Consider the following 11,823-nt stretch of genomic DNA (forward strand, 5'->3'; position numbering starts at 1 on the left):
CTTCCTCAACTCCTTCTGTCTCCTCATGTCATAAAGACTGGATGGTGTTGAGATCAGGGCTCTGTGGGACCACACCATCACTTCATCAGGACTTCTTCTTCTTCTTTACGATGAAGATCTGACAGTGGCTGTATGTTTGGGCTCGTCGTCCTGCTGCAGAATACTTTTGGGGCCAATCACACACGTCCCTGATGGTGTTGCATGATGGGTAAGTATCTGCCTGTCGTTTCATTGAGGACACCATGAATCCTGAGCAAATCTCCAACTCCATTTGCAGAAATGCAGCCCCAAAGTTTAAGGAATTTAAATTATTGTATCACTCTGCAGCACTTTGGCAAAAAAAAAACCCAATAGAAACAGTATATTTACCTATATTAAGCTACAGATAAGTAAATATGTTTATATAAATTAAAATAGATAATTGAGGAAGGACATTTAAGGAAATGCACATAAAAACATCTGTCCTGTGTGTGCAGAGCAGATGGTCGGTGCAGGAATGGTTAACAGTCTTGATGGTGGTTTTATCCCGTTGGACACCCCCTCTCCTCCTCCTCCCTCTCCTCCTCCTCCCTCTCCTCCTCCCTCTCCTCCTCCTCCCTCTCCTCCTCCCTCTCCCCCTCCTCCTCCTCCTCCTCCTCCTCCCTCTCCTCCTCCCTCTCCTCCTCCTCCTCCTCCTCCTCCCTTGGACCGTCTCTGCGGAGGGGCCACCCATCTCACCGGCGACACGTCGCACGGAACCGAACAGAGATCCAAATGTGTCTCCGGTCTTTTATATGCAACTTCTTCATCTTTGAATGCATCTTTTTAACCTCTGTCTTCTTTTAAAAGACCCGACCCGGGTGCACGTGTGTGTCCACCGTGTCCAGTTGTGTTCGCAGGCGCAACTTGGAGCCGTTCCTTCGGTGCGCCGGCGCGTTTGGAGACCTTCGGCGCGTCGTTGGACACTTTCTTTCAACACTGTCACACCGGACCTGCTCAGACCGTTTCCGACCGCATCTGGTCCCTAAACACCTGAGACGAGTGTCTGCCTCTGTGGAGCAATGTGGCGCAGGTTCTCACTGCTGCTTTTGTGCTGCGCTGTAAGTGCTCTCGATGCTCCGGAGGACAAAAGCGCACACACGACGCCGTCGGCCGAAGCAGCGGCGGAGCCAAGTCGACGGGACAAGGATGCTCCCCCCGCGGCTAAGGTGGAGCAGCAGAACCCGGGGGAAGACGCTCCTGCTGCAGGGGCGGAGGGGAGAGCCCAGGGGCCCAGCGCCGAGCCCCTGGAAGAGGAGCTGGATAACCAGGAGAACATCATTAGCCAGGTGTGTGTAACTCTTGGTTTAAAGGCTGAATGTGTGAAATCTTTATTAAAAACACATGTTACACATACATGGATCTGACCTCAGTAGGTGTTCACTCTCTCACACAGGTAGACATATGCATTGTAGACACTAAGTGCACATAAGTCAAAAGAAATAAATAATACATTGGAACAAATGTACAATCAAGATGGCAAACTAAAAAATATCTAAATGTAATACACACACACACACACACACACACACACAGTGGTGTGGTGGTTAGCGATGTTGTCTCACAGGAAGAGGGTTCCTGGTTTGAATCCCGGCTGGGGCCCTTCTGTGTGTAGTTTGCATGTTGTCCCCGTGTGTGCGTGGGTTTTCTCCGGGTTCTCCGGTTTCCTCCCACAGTCCAAAGACGTGCAGGTGTTCGGTTCATTGATGACTCTAAATCACCCGTAGGTGTGAATGGTTGTCTGTCTCTGTTCGTCTCTATGTGTCCTGTGATAGACTGGCGTCCTGTCCAGGGTGGACCCCGCCTCACGCCCGATGTCAGCTGGGATCGGCTCCTGACCCCCACGACCCCGATGGGTTTGACAAACTGTTCCGTTTACCCCTCAAAGAAAGACATCCAGTTGAAGACTGGCTAACATTACATACCGCTGTCAAATTAACGGATTAGTCTAAATTAGTCGTTACCCTGTGTGTTCCATCACTTGACACACTCTGCAACAAACCTGGCAACCCCACCCCCCACTGCTGGACTTATTTTTTGTTGTTGCGACTGCGATCTTGAGACACTAGATGAAGCTGTTCTGCTCATTCTCCATGTTCAACCTTTAATGACCAGTCCCAGCCTGGTCCTAGTCCTGGTCCTGGTCCTGGTCCTGGTCCTGGTCCTGGTCCTGGTCCTGGTCCTGGTCCTGGTCAGATGTGTACATGAACTGATGAAGCCTCTTGGATGAGAGGTGAAACGTCTTCCTGACAAATAACCAAGTCCAGTTGCTTTTGGACTGAAATTGCTTTGAGGAGAACGACGACCTGGACCAATGAGAACATTCACAGGCTTGATGACAGCGTGCAGCAAACGTGACAAAACTAGTCGGACACTTCACATGTTTTACAGATTAAAAAGATCCATTTTACTCATCAGATTTCAAACGTGTTCCCCAGTTTAACATGAATCTGTGAAGCTCCAGTGAAGCTTCCTTTGGGCCTTGCTGGTTAACGCAACGATAATCCTGATAATGGTGGGAACTATTACATTTCCACTTCCAACCCAAGACCACATTGATTTTCCTCTGGATCTCCATGACGTCACTCCATCATTCGCCCTCTTGTGTCCGATCACGTCTCAGTTGTGGTGAACATTTTCCACCAACTTCATCCAGTGAAAAAAAACTCATATATGAATTCAGATGACTTTTCACACACATGTTGCTTTTTGAAACACTACATTATAAACGTCTCAGTTTCCCAAAACTAGACCTATACTTTGTTTTTCCTTTGAACACAATTCAAACCCCACAGTACACAAGTTCAGCATGAAAGACGTGTAAATCAGACCCAGGCCCGTGTGTGTGTGTGTGTGTCTGTGTGTGTTTGCACCACGGCAACGGGTTGCATCCTTCTTGCGGTTGGTTATGTAACCTTCAAACTGTAAGTGCTCCAAACCAAAAAGTGCCTGTTTGTAAACGCCTGAAGCGATCTTCTCCTGAGGCAGCTCACCACTGCTGCAGCTGCAAACCATCACCTTTATGCTGCAACTCTTTGATTTGAGTCTTCATTGAAGTATTTTATGCTGATTTAAACTAAAACACATCAACAAATACACCATAAATCTGAGGCCATGGCTCTCAGCAGGAAACTGGTGGATTGCTTACTCCAGGTAAGGAATGAGTCCTGGCCCCAAGTGAAGGAGTTCAAGTACCTCGGGATCTTGTTCACGAGTGAGGGGACGATGGAGCGTGAGTTTGGCCGGAGAATCGGAGCAGCGGGGGCGGAGCTGCAGTCGCTCTACCGCACCGTTGTGATGAACAGAGAGCTGAGGAAGGCAAAGCTCTGGATCTACCCTCAGTCCTGGTTCCTACCCTCACCTGTGGTCATGAAAGCTGGGTCAGGACCCAAAGAACCAGGTCCAGGTCCAAGCGTGTGAAATGTGTTTCCTCAGGAGGGGGTCTGGAGTCTCCCTTAGAGAGAGGGGGAGAAGTTCAGCATCCGTGAGGAACTCGGAGTAGAGCCGCTGCTCCTTTGCGTTGAAAGGAGCCAGTTGAGGTGGTTCAGGATCATCTGGTAAGAATGAACCCTGGGCGCCTCCCTAGGGAGGTGTTCCAGGCACGTCCAGCTGGGAGGAGGCCTCGGGGAAGACCCAGGACCAGGTGGAGAGATTAGATCTCCACACTGGCCTGGGAACGCCTCAGGATCCCCCAGTTAGAGCTGGTTAATGTGGCCCGGGAAAGGGAAGTTTGGGGTCCCCTGCTAAAGCTGCTGCCCCCGAGACCCGACCCCGGATAAGAGGCTGAAGATGAGATGAGAGACATATGTATATATAATTTCTCTAAAGTTTCCTTTCATTCCCTTTGTTTGTGTCCCTCTCTTTCAGTTGCTGAGCGACTACGACAAAGTGAAGACCGTGTCATCGGGGAACGACTGCGTGTGTCGCTGTATCGTTCGACCGATCAAACGCTCTGACTGCAGCCGCATCCAAGACAGCGACCTGCCCCAGGACTTTTACACCGTGGAGACGATTACCAAAGGGACAGACTGCAAGAAGTGTGTGTGCATGGCTCCACCTTCAGCTGTCAACCCCTGTGAGGGGGAGTACAGGTTTAAGAAACTGCAGGAGGCCAGTAAAGATGACATTAAGGTAAAACACACACACTGTATAGAGAGCTTAGATAAAGATGATTCCCTCAGGCTTATTCAAAGTTGTCTCATTTCTCTGTACTTGTGTCGTGCATCTCTGTGATTTTGCCCGTTTAGCTGGCGACTATCATCGACTTGTTGGAGGGGTCCCTGTACGGGATGGACTTGTTAAAGCTCCAGTCGGTCACCACCAAGCTGCTGACCAGAGTGGACAACGTGGAGAAGGTGAGCTCACAGGCACAGGACACTAATCCGCTATACATTTTATTTTGACTCTGTGTTTAACTCACATGTAGAAGTCCTGATTTGCATTTCAGTTACCAGTCTTAACCACAGAGTGTGTTGAAATTGGACGTAGCATCTCCGTCATGGTCCGTTCTCTCAACTTGATCCAATCGTCCTCGCCTACGGGAGTCTCCATCTTGTCAGACTTTGACTCCGCCTCATTTCCTCTGACCAAAAAAGGGCATGTATGTGATGTTGGGGGGAGGGGTGTACGTCCATCTAGCTGACGTTTCCCTCCAAGGAGAAGTGAGGGCCAGAGGCTAGCTGTCACTCAAGAGGCCACGCCCCTAATTATGCATAAACGTTAACCTCCAGTAAAATAAAACTAGCGTGGTACAAACGTGTTGCTATGGAGATATGAGCCAAACCTAGAGACTAGAATGTATTTTTGTACGAGGTCTTAAACAGGTTTAATGATGCTGGTAAAACGGCCTGTTTAACATGGGGGGTCAGCGGTGGGGGCTTGGTTTTAACAAGCTCATCCACGTCAAAGATGGGACCAAAGCGGCCCAGACCGGCCTCCAAACGGCCAACCCGTGACGACAGATATCTGCTTTATTCTACTGTTTAATGTTTGCGTTCAGCTGTATAAGAGTTGTTTCCCTGAACTACCCACCGTCTGCTCTCCTCCCAGAGAAGTGGAGCATTATAGCGCGGTGGAATTAGCACGATAACAGCAAACTAACTAGCTAGCCAGCCGCCAATGAATACGGTTTAACAGCGTAATGCTTCATCCGTGTGTGTGTGTGCGTGTGTGTTTGTGTTTGTGTGTGTGTGTTTGTGTGTGCGTGAGTGCACTCCAGGCTGTTGCTCGTAATGTCACTGAGAGATCGAAAGAGAAAGAACGTGCGAAAGAAAGAGCAAAAGAAAAAGAGAAGAAGGCCCAGCAGAAAAAAAAGAAAGTGACTGATTCGGATCGTGCCGGACAGAAAAGTGGAGCGGCTGCCTTCGCCAACAAACAGGTATTTAGTGTCTGACAGTCTGCGTCTCACGTGTCAGAGGAAACTCCCACATCGTGCCTGTTGTTCTGTTGCAGAAGAGTTACGAAGGCCAGCTGAAGAAGAACCAACAGCAGCAAGACGGTCTGGAGCAACAGCAGCCCACCGGGAATAAGACAGACACTCAGAAACCAATCAGAGACAAGACAGAGCCAAAGCAGCCAATCAGAGACAAGACAGAGCCAACAAAGCCAATCAGAGACAAGACAGAGCCAACAAAGCCAATCAAAGACAAGACAGAGCCAAAGCAGCCAATCAAAGACAAGACAGAGCCAAAGCAGCCAATCAAAGACAAGACAGAGCCAACACAGCCAATCAAAGACAAGACAGAGCCAACACAGCCAATCAGAGACAAGACAGAGCCAACACAGCCAATCAAAGACAAGACAGAGCCAAAGCAGCCAATCAAAGACAAGACAGAGCCAAAGCAGCCAATCAAAGACAAGACAGAGCCAACACAGCCAATCGAAGACAAGACAGAGCCAACACAGCCAATCAAAGACAAGACAGAACCAACACAGCCAATCAAAGACAAGACAGAGCCAACACAGCCAATCAAAGACAAGACAGAGCCAACACAGCCAATCAAAGACAAGACAGAGCCAACACAGCCAATCAAAGACAAGACAGAGCCAAAGCAGCCAATCAGAGACAAGAACAGCATGGTCATCAGGGGCGTGACCTTTTACAAGGCGGAGGAGGCGAGCTACAAAGACGAGGAAGAGGACGAGAAAGGGAAAGGGAAATATAGTAAGTCTAAGGTAAAGTTTTTATGTCACTTTGTGTTTAAAGAGTGTCATGTGCACGCCTGGCTAAGCTTCTGTCCGGACTGACAGGCCGCCGTGGTAGCGGCTCGTAGAGATGTAGTGATTAAGATCATAAACATGTTGGGAAAATGTTTGAGGTCAAGTTTCTCATTGACTTCATCTTTTAATTCTACCACTGGCAGGTGAGTTCGATATTTCTCTGATTTAGAAATGAAGCAAACAAACAAAGCAACATTAGCTTTTGTTTGATTCCTTATGAACATAAGTCCAGTATTTAGTCAAGTCAAGAGGTCTTTATTGTCCGCGGAGGGCAGTTTGCTGTGCAGCCAACAGCAAAAAACAACATTTTACAGGAAAACAATTCACATCAATTCAACAACAAACAAACAAACAAAGTGCAACAGTGCCTCGCTGGATACAAACTGGATAAGCGCTGGATCAAAATAAGTTATAACCCCTGAAACATGCACAGACCGGAAACACAATGTTACTCTGGTTTAGCTGTTTACATGCACGCATAATCGGAGTACTGCAGGAGGTCTCTAGGTCTGGTAACCAGGGTATGAGAACTCCGCCTTTACCCGAGGTACGGTGTTTACATGGTGGAGAAACCAGAGTCTGCTCTTCACCTGAGTGTCATCAGGCTTTTAAACTGCATGTAAACACACTGATTGATCACCAAGGCAATATTTTTTATCTGAAAGAGGATCATTTAAATAAAAATTCAACATAAAACTGTCCTCTCTTCTTCTTCTTTCTCTCACTTTCTCTTATTTTACAGCAATTCTAACTAAAAAAACCTCAGTGGACTTCCTGATCCCTGACCCACTCCCACCGACCAGCACTTTCCCCGACAGGACCATGAGCCCTGGACCTTCAACCACCGTCGCTACACAGCAAGACTTATCGAGGAGAGCGAGCGTGCCTGCACCCACCCAGCAGCCAACCGCACCCCCGACGACCACCCAACAAACCACAACTACGACCGAACCTGCTCCCACCACCACCACCACCATCGAACCAACGACCGCTAACATACAGACAACCAGACTGACTGGAACTACTTCCCGACCAACTACAGCTACTATGCAGCGGACCGCCTCAGTCTCACACACAGATATCAGGCCCGCTGATGATGCTTCTCCCACGCCACCGTCTCGCCCGGGGTCCAGAAGTCGACTGAGCTGGACGGAGAGTCCCGTCGACCAACCGAAGACCACAAACAAGCCGGGTAAATGGATTTAAGTGTCGTTGTTGCACACATTTGATTTTTTTTACCATTAAAATAAGTGAAAGATGCAACTGTCTAGACGTGTGTGTGTGTGCGTGTGTGTGTGTGTGTGTGTGTGTATGCGTGCGTGCATGTGTGTGTGTGTGCGTGCGTGCATGTGTGTGTTCCTGCAGCAGTGTGTAAGGACACAGTAGCCAGCATCTCTGAGCCGGTTCAGCAGAACTCGTACGGCCTCAGTGACGGAGCCTGGATGAGAGACGCCCGCGGCCATGGCAACGTCATCTACCTTACCAACGGTCACTACGGCAACAACCTCCTGGAGTTCCGAGACATGGACACCTTCAAATCAGGTAGAGACCCCGCTCGCAGCTGTAAACATCGGCTCCCAGTTTAATTCCTGTCGACGTGTGTGTGAATGACATCAGTTGACAGGAAGTAAACATGGACCTGGGCTGTTGCCAGGCAATGGGATTACAGTCAGGGTTCGTACAGGTGCTTGAAATCATTGAAAATGCTTTAATTTTTCAGTTTTCAACGTTTGAAAGTGCTTGAATTTTGGATAAAGTGCTTAAAAGTGCGTGTAATTGTATCTGTGTTGAATTTCTTGCTATAGAATAGAAAAGTAATTTAATTTCTCATCCTTCTGGTGTCAAAAAACACCAATTTTAGTTGTTTATAGCACGATACCGTCTCTTCTAATGGGTTCAAAAAAAGGTGAAATAATCATTTTTAATATGTATTCATAGAGATATGTCATTTATTTATTTAAGAGCTTGTAAATGGACCTTAAAAGTGCTTGATTTTGACATTAGAAAACAAGAAACAAGTAGAAACAACCCCATTTCGGAAGAAAGTTGGGACACTTTCTGCACACAGGCAGGGGTTTGGAAATGGTTGAAACCCCGCGTGTCGTTGAAAATCGCTCATTTCAAATGTTGAAACAGAAAAAAGTTTAGAAAGAGCGCTGGGCCAGTGCCATGCACATACACACAATCATCTCACTTAGTGCAGAGAGCCAGTGAAATATCATCATAACAATATTTTCTACGTACACTAAAGTTCGTGTTGTGCACTGTGGGTCTGACCATCTGCGTGTGCGTCTCTCTGTGCGTTCTTCCCGCTCAGGTCAGGCGAGTAACTCCTACAAGCTGCCCTACAGTTACACGGGAACCGGCCACGTCGTGTTTAACGGCGCTTTCTATTACAACCGGGCCTTCAGCCGGGACATCATCAGATACGACCTGAGGCACAGATACGTGGCCGCCTGGAGCACCCTGCACGACGCCATACTGGAGGAGCAAGTTCACAGGACGCAGACTGAAGTAAGAGCCGCTGGTTACTGTGATCTAACGCGAACAGAAACACTGCACGGTGATTTACTGGTGGAATGTACACTCGGGACGCTTTGGAGGGTCATAAAGGTTCAGGACGGGGAACAGAAACAACACAAATCACTGGAGTTCAGGAGGTCGGAGAGGGAAGAGTGGAAACTGCTGTAGTTTGGTTCCCTGCTCAAACATGTCTGGACTGTACTTCTTACGTGTGGTTGCACAACAATGATATGAATAGTAGCAATAACAATAATAATAATAGAAATGGATAGCAAGACTAGAAGCAGCAGCAGGTACAACCAGGGTGCAACAACAGTCACAAGTTACATTTTAGAGATTTGTGAAATCTGCAAACTTGTTTATGTCTGTTGTCATTTTCATTTTCAAAGAAATGTCATTAAACGCAGCGTTCTGTGTCGTTTCACTAGCGTCTTAAAGAGAAATTCGGGCATAAAATCATACCGTTTACCGTGTAACACGGATGGTATTAACAGAGAAATCCCGGAGAGTCGCTAACAGCCGGACGTGGCTAACACTGATTAGCTCAGGGCAGCACGGTGAAGGCATTCAAAGGTCTTTTTTAACCACTAATGCTGCTGAAAATAACAGCAAACCTCTGCAGCAGCATGAGAAGAGTCCCTACACACACAACAAAGCACCAATGGGCTCCTTCCACTGGAATGGACTTTACTATGAGAGGAGCTGGTACAGGGGCCAGTAGATGAGTATTTTAACAGTGTTTTAAAGTGATTTCATAGTGTTTTAACATGTTTTAGGAGTGTTTAAAGTGTTTTAAGGTGTTTTAAGTGTTTAAAAGTTGGATGATTGTGATGAAAAATGTCAGAATATCTTGAAAAAAGATGGTGGAGAAATCCCCGACAGTCACAAACAGTAATTAATGTAATGTAATGTGGCTAACAGTGATTAGCTCGGGGCAGTACGGTGAAGGCATTCAAAGGTCTTTTTTAACCACTAATGCTGCTGAAAATAACAGCAAACCTCTGCAGCAGCATGAGAAGAGTCCCTACACACAAAACAAAGCACCGACGGGCTCCTTCCTTTGGATTTATGTAGAAAAGTCTAGAAACGTTTGGAAAGTGCTTGAATGTGACTTTAGTTAAAGCTGCTTTAACTAAAGTCACATTGAAACACTTTCTTTAGTCACATTTGGATCCATTAACTGATTTAATGTTATTTTTGTTTCTATAGTATCATATGAATTCATCCAAGAAGTCGTTTTGTTTCAGTTTTCATCAGAAAAAGTTGTTTTCAGCCTCTGAAACCTGCAAATATCTGATTTTCTCTGTTTTATTTCACATTCAACTGAATATTTTTAACATTTAAAGACATTTTTCACCATGTTGGGACTTTTTATAAGAAGCAAAACAAACATTGACTTTGGTAATCCACTGTAATGGACTTTACTATGAGAGGAGCTGGTACAGGGGCCAGTAGGTAAGTCTTTAAAACACTCTTTAATAAACTCTGGCTTCACTAACTACGCTGATGATGCTTTGTTTTCTGTGTAGGGACTCTTCTCATGCTGCTGCAGAGGTTTGCTGTTATTTTCAGCAGCACTAGTGGTTAAAAAAGACCTTTGAATGCCTTCACCGTACTGCCCCGAGCTAATCACTGTTAGCCACATTACATTACATTAATTACTGTTTGTGACTGTCGGGGATTTCTCCGTTAGTAGTTTTTACATGAATTAAATTGTCTCGATGGCTTTTTTGATGAGTGTATATGCGGAAAAAGGGATGATTTTACGCAGGAATTTCATTTTAAGTAACAAAATCTACTGTTATGAGCAGTGACATTTCTGCTAACGTAGCATTTTAGATGAAAGAGATGCAGTTGTTCCTTGGCCGTGTTTGCTCAGCGCCGGGGTTTCCCACCCAGAAGTTATTGTAAACAAACTCTGGGTCTGCAGCCGTAAAGGCAATAACAACTTTAAATGTTATGTCCTCGCTAAATGACCTCATATTCTATTTTCCAGGTGGAGTTTGCCGTGGACGAGTCCGGCCTGTGGCTGCTCTACCCGGCCCTGGACACCGAGGGCTTCCACCAGGAGGTGATCCTGCTCATCCACCTCCGCCCCCGAGACCTGCAGCCAATACAGAGCTTCCGTACGGGTCTTCGGCGCGGCCGCTACGGAAACAGCTTCCTGGTTTGCGGCGTGCTTTATTCTGTGAACAGCGTGGAGCACCGCTACGCTAACGTGACCTACGCCTTCGACACGCACACGCTCACGCACACCGTGCCCAGCCTGGCGTTCACGAACATGTACGCGCACACCTCGCAGGTGGCGTACTGCCCGCTAGACAAGAAACTGTACGCGTGGGACAACGCACATCAGATGACCTACGATGTCATCTTCGCTTATTAGTGCATGAATGGACGCACTGTTGGAGGACTCGGCAGCAGTTTAGCTCATGGAGCGAGAGGTCGGAGCAGCGCTGAGGACAGAAGTTATAAGATAATAACTGAACAGATATTTTATCATTGTTTTGTGTCTAAACGACTGTGGATCAGTCGAACTAAATGTGTTTTTATTGTGACCTTGCCTGACGCTTTGTCACATGCACCAAAGTCGGTATTAAGACGAAAGAAGACGAAGCCCCAGAGGTCAAATGAATGAATGTAAATAAACATATTCACATATTTCTCCAAATGTAAAGTTTCCTCTGATTTAAAAACCATGTATACTTGTCCCTCTACAGCCGTGCACCCCCTTATCTGAAGTCCCCCGCCACTCAAAAGACCTGTTTCCCGTCTGTTAGCGTCCTCTAAAAGGTCTGACATTGACCGTACGGACTGGTATCTGTCAAAGTTTATCACTAGAGAGGTGTTTTCACATTCCTCTCCTGAAGAAGAAGAAGCGGTCTGTGGACTTCAAACGAATCCTGGGCAGCTTTAGTTAGAACGTCACTCACCCACAAACCAATCAGCTGTCTGAAATGCTAAAGCTAGCAAAGAAACGTTAAACCTCCAGCTCAGAAGGGACCCTCAATACAGCGAGAAAACACACAAAACACACGTTTACGAGCTAACAAACAACAGAAG

At 46.9% G+C, this 11,823-nt stretch overlaps 1 protein-coding gene across 3 annotated transcripts; it reads left to right on the top strand.

Moving 5' to 3' along the window:
• Positions 1–506: 506 nt before the first annotated feature.
• olfml2bb (olfactomedin-like 2Bb) lies at positions 507–11,412 on the top strand. 3 transcript variants are annotated; one of them, XM_083928650.1, is made up of 10 exons: positions 507–1,307; positions 3,886–4,149; positions 4,266–4,300; positions 4,355–4,373; positions 5,237–5,395; positions 5,470–6,181; positions 6,980–7,429; positions 7,603–7,779; positions 8,555–8,751; positions 10,757–11,412. In XM_083928650.1, the coding sequence occupies exons 1-10, from the start codon at positions 1,041–1,043 to the stop codon at positions 11,144–11,146; spliced, it is 2,670 nt and encodes an 889-aa protein (XP_083784776.1). In that variant the 5' UTR covers positions 507–1,040; the 3' UTR covers positions 11,147–11,412. The 3 variants fall into 3 exon arrangements, with proteins under 3 accessions (XP_083784776.1, XP_083784774.1, XP_083784775.1); XM_083928648.1 differs by having other exon boundaries at positions 4,266–4,373; XM_083928649.1 differs by having other exon boundaries at positions 4,266–4,373; positions 7,606–7,779.
• The last annotated feature ends 411 nt before the right edge of the window (positions 11,413–11,823 follow it).

This window comes from Echiichthys vipera (genome assembly GCF_963691815.1).
Source record: "Echiichthys vipera genome assembly, chromosome: 15".
NCBI classification, from domain to species: domain Eukaryota; kingdom Metazoa; phylum Chordata; class Actinopteri; order Perciformes; family Trachinidae; genus Echiichthys; species Echiichthys vipera.

Coding starts and splice junctions, on each gene's coding strand:
- olfml2bb (XM_083928648.1), top strand. CDS start 1,041: ATGTGGCGCAGGTTCTCACTGCTGCTTTTGTGCTGCGCTGTAAGTGCT. Junction 6,182..6,979: donor GAAAGGGAAAGGGAAATATA/GTAAGTCTAAGG, acceptor CTTATTTTACAG/CAATTCTAACTAAAAAAACC. Junction 7,430..7,602: donor GAAGACCACAAACAAGCCGG/GTAAATGGATTT, acceptor GTGTTCCTGCAG/CAGTGTGTAAGGACACAGTA.